This window comes from Eptesicus fuscus, chromosome 12 (assembly GCF_027574615.1).
Source record: "Eptesicus fuscus isolate TK198812 chromosome 12, DD_ASM_mEF_20220401, whole genome shotgun sequence".
In the NCBI taxonomy this organism is placed as follows: Eukaryota; Metazoa; Chordata; class Mammalia; order Chiroptera; family Vespertilionidae; genus Eptesicus; species Eptesicus fuscus.
In genome coordinates this window covers 25,618,884-25,625,344 of record NC_072484.1, presented here as the reverse complement: position 1 = coordinate 25,625,344, position 6,461 = coordinate 25,618,884, and the positions used below count along the sequence as shown (strand labels likewise).

The window sequence follows — 6,461 nt, the reverse complement described above, 5'->3', positions numbered from 1 at the left end:
CGGGCTTTGGCTGCAGTGCGGCCCAGGAGCCGAAAGGTGCCGCTGCGGCCCCGCTTCCCGCCGCCTGACCCTGCGCGCAAAGTTGTGCTGGAAGCCGCCAGGGGAAGGAGGGACCAAGCGCGCGCGGGTGGCGGGGAGGAGGGAGGAGGGAAAGGAGCAGGGCGGTGGGGAAGGGGGGGGGCGCGGAGCGTGTGTCACTCGCTCTCTCCCTCTGTATATAGAGGATGTGCTGAATGGTGCGCTCGGAGGCGGCGGCGGCCGAGGAGCAGTATCCGGCGGCAGCTGGCAGCCTGCGCTGCCCAGCTCGGCTTCTCCTCGCCCTCGGAAGCTCCGCAGCCACCGCGGGTGCCCGACCCCGCGTCCCGCCCGGGGCATGGCCGGGCGCCTGGCCCCCGCGTGCCCCGCTTGCTGAGCCGCGCCGGAGGAGGTGTGGAGGCCGGGAGGCCGGGCGAGGCCGGCGGGGGGACAGAGTCGAGAGCCCCTGGAGCAGAGCGAGGAGCCCGTGCCCAGCGCCCCGTCCCTGCCGCGATCGCCCGGGCCGCCCGGAGCCCCGATGAGCCCAGATGGCCGGGGCTCAGCCCGGAGTGCACGCTTTGCAACTCAAGCCCGTGTGTGTGTCCGACAGTCTCAAGAAGGGCACCAAATTCGTCAAGTGGGATGATGTAAGTATTGGGGGGGGATCGGGCTGGGGCGCTGGCGGGGGCACCGGGCAAGGCGGCGGGGTGGGCGGGGTGGGGGTGGGGCGAGGGGCGCGTTATGCAATGGGCGCCCCGGGAGCCCGCAGGGGCGGCCTTGGGGGCACGGGTTGACGACTGCCGAGGCGGGGAGCAAAGGGCAGGGCTTTGCGCGCGCTCCTGTGTTCTAGGGGCTCAGGACTTGCCATCCTAACTGGGTCTGGCAGGCACCCCAGTGGAGCAGGAGGGGCAAGCGTTGCCTCGTGGCGGGTCCTGAGAGTTTGAAAAGTGGGCAGTGTGAAGTTGGGACCGGCTGGGTAGCGGCGGTGTGTGAACTAGACGCGCCCTTCTCCGTCCGCAGACGCACCGCTGTTGCCTCCTGGCCCTCCTGCAATAAAGGAACGGCCTCGACCTCCGAAACCGTTCAGTGACTGCTCACCCTCCTAGCGCTTCCCTGGGAGCCCACATGGCACGGGACGCCGCGGTCCAGCCGACAGGTGGTCGCTGATGCCAACTTAAGCTCCTGGCTCCAGAGTGAGGGGCCCTGGGAAGGGCTGGGGAAGACGCACCTGAGGAGGAGGGCTGGAGAGCAGAGGAGGGGCGCTGAGGGAGGGGTCCAGGACGGCCCAATGGGCCTGCGGCCAGAGGGAGGGCTAGTTTTGGAGAACTGAGCTGGCTGCAGTGCTTATCTTGAAACACATCTGTCAAGACATTCCCCCACAGTTTACGTACATCTTTTACCAGGCTGGGCAGAGCTTAGCCGCAGTCTCCTTCCTGTCCGATCTGCAGTGTTTCACATGAGCCCTGGACCCTAGGATTTCAAGTTATCCGCCCCCACCACCTAATTGCTTTCAAACATTTAAATTAATCTTGCAGAAATCTTCAGATGGAGGACTTTACAGGATCCATTTGGTGTCCTGGGTGTCATTCGAGATGTTTGACAAGAACACAAACCTAGCTTCCAGGATCGAAGGAAATTTAGGTCCAAATGACTAAGACATCTCTTGAAACAGGAAGAATTATAGGAAAATGAGGCGTATTTCTTGTTGAAAAGCTTTCCCACCTAGTAAATTATAGCCTATTATCCTCCAGGGTATTTTTCTTTAATCTGCTTAAACCATTTTGCAGTGTCTGAAAACAATTTAAATATTACAGGTAGCGAGTCCAATTACTTAGCCGAGTGGGTCTGTGTGTCTCTTTTGTCCAGTTGGAAGTGCAAATGGAACTTGGAGTCAGAGCCACAGCTTCCTTGAAAGCTCATGCCAATTACTAACCTCTGTGCACCAGGATGTAAACATGCATCCTTTCACTGTGGGCTCGACACTTTCCTCTTTCTGGTCCAGTCTAATGACCGGATGTTTTGTAAATGGAATAGAATCTAAACAACAAGTTTAGTCTCAGAGTAAATGCTTTGTTTGTGTCAGGGGAAGACAGCAAAAAAGAAAATTCAATAACAAAACGGTCTAGCCCATCTTGTGATCTTCAAATAGAGAGTTAATGTGATGATGGATTTACTGAAAAAGAGGATGAAGGGCAGAAGGAAGAAATAGGCAGTACAGAATAAAAAAGGTATTCCAGCATCGTCTCAGGGATTTATCCACGATGATAATTTTAAACTATATTTTAAATAATTCTCCAGAATGTCTTGTTTGGAAGAAAATATCCAGTGTCACTTTGACAATGAAGGTCTTCTATGAAAACTTAGTTTGATAAATCCAGGTAGATTATTTTTATTATTTTCATTCCTGTCACATATATTTGTTCTTCACCTACTGATGCCAGGTCCTGCATTAGATTCTGGGAGTGGTGAGGAAAGTGGACAAAATCCCAGCTGATACAGACCTTACATGCTAGGTAGAGGAGACAGAAAATTATCAACAACACCAGTGATATAGAGATGCAATGTGAGTGATGCAATGAGTAATGGAGAGGTCACTAATCAAACACCACCTGAAGGTGAGACCTCCCTCTGAGCAGTAGAATCTCTGACCTTTTATAGGGAAGAACCCAGACTATACCCAGGAGTCAAATTATCTGGAATATGATGAATTATCCTGCACGTTTCTTGGCTCTGTTGGCCTCCATGGTGACCTGCGGACTGAGAGGGACCCAGGCTTTCCTAGGTGGCCTGTATTGTCCCCAGGGGTCACCCCTCTCCTCTTCCCAATTCATATTTGTCCTTCTAGAACCAAGCCAGTTTAGGTGACCTGGGTAATTAGATTGCATCTTAGCGAGTCTGTGTTGAAGACAAAAGAGAGTCCAAAGGCCAGGGTTAACCTCCTGGTTCTTTGTCAGTCAGCTGTGTGACTTTAGGTTAATCAGTTAACTTCTCTGAATCTTGGCTGCCTCTTGTGCAAACTGAGAATGCCACATTTCCTACCTATTTCATCTAATAGTTGGGAGTAGCCGGTAGGGTAAAGCAGCACTTCTAACACTTGAATGTGCATCAGAGACATCTGGAGGGCTTGGTAAGAGTCAGATTGCTGAGTCCCACCCTCAGTTTCTGATTCAGGAGGTTGGAGGTGGGACCTGGGGATCTGCTTTTCTCATTAGGTTTGAGTGAGGCTGCTGCTGCTGGCCTGAGGAACCACACTTTGACACCACTGAGATAAGATTTGTGAAAGAATTTGAAAAGTGCGATGCACAGCGCAATGTTGTTGGCCTGTGTAAATTTTCGCTGGTTTGGGAATTTTATTTTATCTCTGTGTGTGCATTTTGAGAAAGTCATCCAGTTGCTGCCTAAGAGGTAGAAAGACCTCAGTGACATAATCCTGGACAATCCTATCTCTGATGCTCAGGCTGGCTCACTTCACCTTTATACACTTCTTTTGAATTTCTTATGTGCAATGAAAAATTTTCAGCATTTTCACCTGCCTCTAGTGGGGGTGTAAGAAAGGGAAAGAAAAGAAGATTTTTGAGAGGCCATCTAGTCTGATTTTCTATCTGGTGCAGGGGAGGCCTTTTGACCCTGACTTTGGAAAATACCTGCTACCAGGGGAATCTCTGTACCTGCTTGTCTAGAAGAAAAGTAAATGCTGGAAATAGCTTTAAAAACTCTCAAATATCTCATCTCACTTAAAAATGTAGAATCCTGCTCTATGGTCTTTAACAGGAAGGCTGGGCAAACTCATAAAGCAGATTCTCAATAGTCCATTAGAAAGCATAATGGTACATTTGAACATGATGAGTTTGGGGCTATTTACTATTGTAAAGAGATTATCTCTTGTTCCTTGGGTGATTAAAGCACTGTAATTACCAGGCCCATTGTCCTGAACGCCCTATGGAATGGAAGATGTCACCCAGACTTGCAGTGCCCTGCATAATCTGTTGGCTATCTACCAAGGTCATGGTGAGGCTCTGGACTCTTAAGCGTGGTAGTCAAAAGCTTTGCCATGGGAACTAGCCCGTCACAACAAACAGCAGGTGGGTGATGGAGCTGGAGCAGGGTTCTGAAGATACCCTGTTGCACCATTGCCAGGCATTAACTTTGCTTTTGCCTGATCCATGGAGAGGTCTGAGGGCCCCCAGGTTCTGTGGGGGCATATGGAAGTATTTCAGTGTCTGAATAGCAAGGCCAAACCTTGAACTCCAGAACTTGGTCAGCCATTCAAGGACTGACCTATCGTGGCTACCTGTTTTCACTGGTGATTTCAAAGGGCCACTTGATTCTTGCTTTTATTTTGCGTTTGTATATTATCAAGCTCTGGTGGTCGGAGGTGTGTGGAAAGGTCTGTGACCATTATGGGAGATGGACAGTGGAAGGGCTTACTTTCTCCAACTCAGTTTGGGGAGCTTGGGAGATTGTGAGTGTGGCCCCCTCTCATTTCTGGTGTTTGGCCTTGCTCTGTATTGGAGAGGACGTGGAGGGCAAGAGGAAGGACAGAAACCATACAGTAGGCCACCCAACCCCTGATTCGCCCTATTTAACATCTGAGAACCATGACTCTTTGTTCCACAACCTCTGGAGCTTGGAAGGCTTCTCCTCTGTCTGTTCTTTCTTTTTCTCCACTCTCACCCTCCAAATTCAGATCTCACTGTGCTAAGTTACTAAATGCATTGCAACCTCGCTTTCCTCAACTATAACGCGAGCATTGTAATATTTCCTGCTGCACAAAACAGCTGTTAAGGTCAAGTGAGGGAAGGCTTATGCATTGCTTTGTCTAATGTCTGACATACAGGAAGCCCTCAATAAAACACGTTTTAAGACGTTATTGTCTCCCCTGTAGTTACAGGGCCATGAGTTTTATCTGAAAGTGGTCAGCATGTGTTAGACGACTCTTCTGTTCTGTAAGTAGGAGATCCAGACCTTCCATTTCCTTTAAGGTATGCTTTGATTTTCATATTTTGTATTCAAAAAAGAACAATTCCTTCTTTTTTTTTAATCCAGGTGTTTGAGAAAAAAATGAATCCAAATAAAAAGCAAGTCAGTTTACAAAGCATCCAAAAGTTTTATTTCCACTTAATAAAACTACACACACACACACACACACACACACACAGCAAGTACACAAGTATGATTCCTGGAAGGATGAAACAGTTAAAGAAAACTCTTGTAATTTAGCAAGAATTAATATATATATTAATCTTGCATCGTACAACCTGCCTTGCAAGCATAATCTAACGTTCAAAACATAATTGCTAGCCTGGCTCATTTGCATTGATGCCCTGTGGATTTAAAACAAGTATCTCCCTCCTCCCTCTCAACCACTCCCCCTTCTCACCTCCCCACAGCTAAAACAGGTGATAATAATACTAAAAGCACGCTAGTCTAGTGTGCATTTCCCAGCACCCTACACAAAAGCATAGTTAGAACTTTGGTATTCCATAGAACCTGCAGTTACGGCTTCCAAAATGATGATGACAGGATTGCTGAGGAGGCAGAGGGGAAGGATTTATGAGGTGGGCATTCAGCAGCGTTCGCTTTGAAAAGGTTTTGGGAAATAGGGAAGAGGCAGCTCTGGTTGGCAGGTGCTGGATCTGGATGGGGCCCTCACAGGTTTTAGAAGGGAAGGCTGGCAGGTGCCCTCAAAATGCCACCTAACTATGCCCAGATAGTCCATTTTTCTTTTCCAAAGAGATGTGGTGACTTTCTCATTGGCAGTTATAACCGTAACCTGAATGTGAGAATATTATTCTTCCAAATAAAGCTCTTTTAAGCTTTTATCAGAGTGTAACATGCGTTCAGGAAAACACACAAATCTTGTGTCCAGCTGAACCTATTTTCACAAAACAAATTCCTCTGGAAGCAGCTACAGAGCAAGGAACAGCAGTGTCGGTCCCTCATGTCCCTGGGTGCGCCCTTCCAGTCCCTACGCCCCCGGCCCACCTTGGGTAACACTGATCCCAACTTACAACTCCACAGATAAAGTTTTGCCTGCTTTCTATCTAATAAAGCTATTCTTATTTTCTGAGAAAACAAACCCTCTTTAGCCTAAAGCATTTTTAATTATTGCCGGATGAACCCTCTTGAACAAGATCAACAAAACTGACTTATTTTCTGTTTAGAAGGCACTTGAATTGGTCCTTATCCGTCCTAAGATGAAGTCTGAGAAGTGAGGCAGGTGTAATGAATGCCCCAAAGGAGGAAAGAGTTCAAGCTCTGGTAATTTAGTAAGAAAATGTCGTGCATGTAGGCTGTTATGGGCACAGACAAGCAGACTATTAGGGGCTGTTTCTGCAGTGTATTTTTCTCTCATAAGTTTTCTCTGTTATCTTGCCTACGTTGCTTTCCCCATCTATGGTGCATTAGGATAATTTGCTCTGCCTGTTAGCATATCTCTAATACTT

At 48.4% G+C, this 6,461-nt stretch overlaps 1 protein-coding gene across 1 annotated transcript in view; it reads left to right on the top strand.

Moving 5' to 3' along the window:
• The first annotated feature begins 215 nt into the window (after nucleotides 1–215).
• PLCB1 (phospholipase C beta 1) overlaps nucleotides 216–6,461 on the top strand; it is a 616,845-nt gene continuing 610,599 nt past the window's right edge. The window contains exon 1 of the mRNA XM_054723939.1: nucleotides 216–662. Coding sequence (XP_054579914.1) covers nucleotides 564–662 — 99 coding nt within the window. The 5' untranslated portion in view covers nucleotides 216–563. The remainder of the gene's footprint in view (nucleotides 663–6,461) is intronic.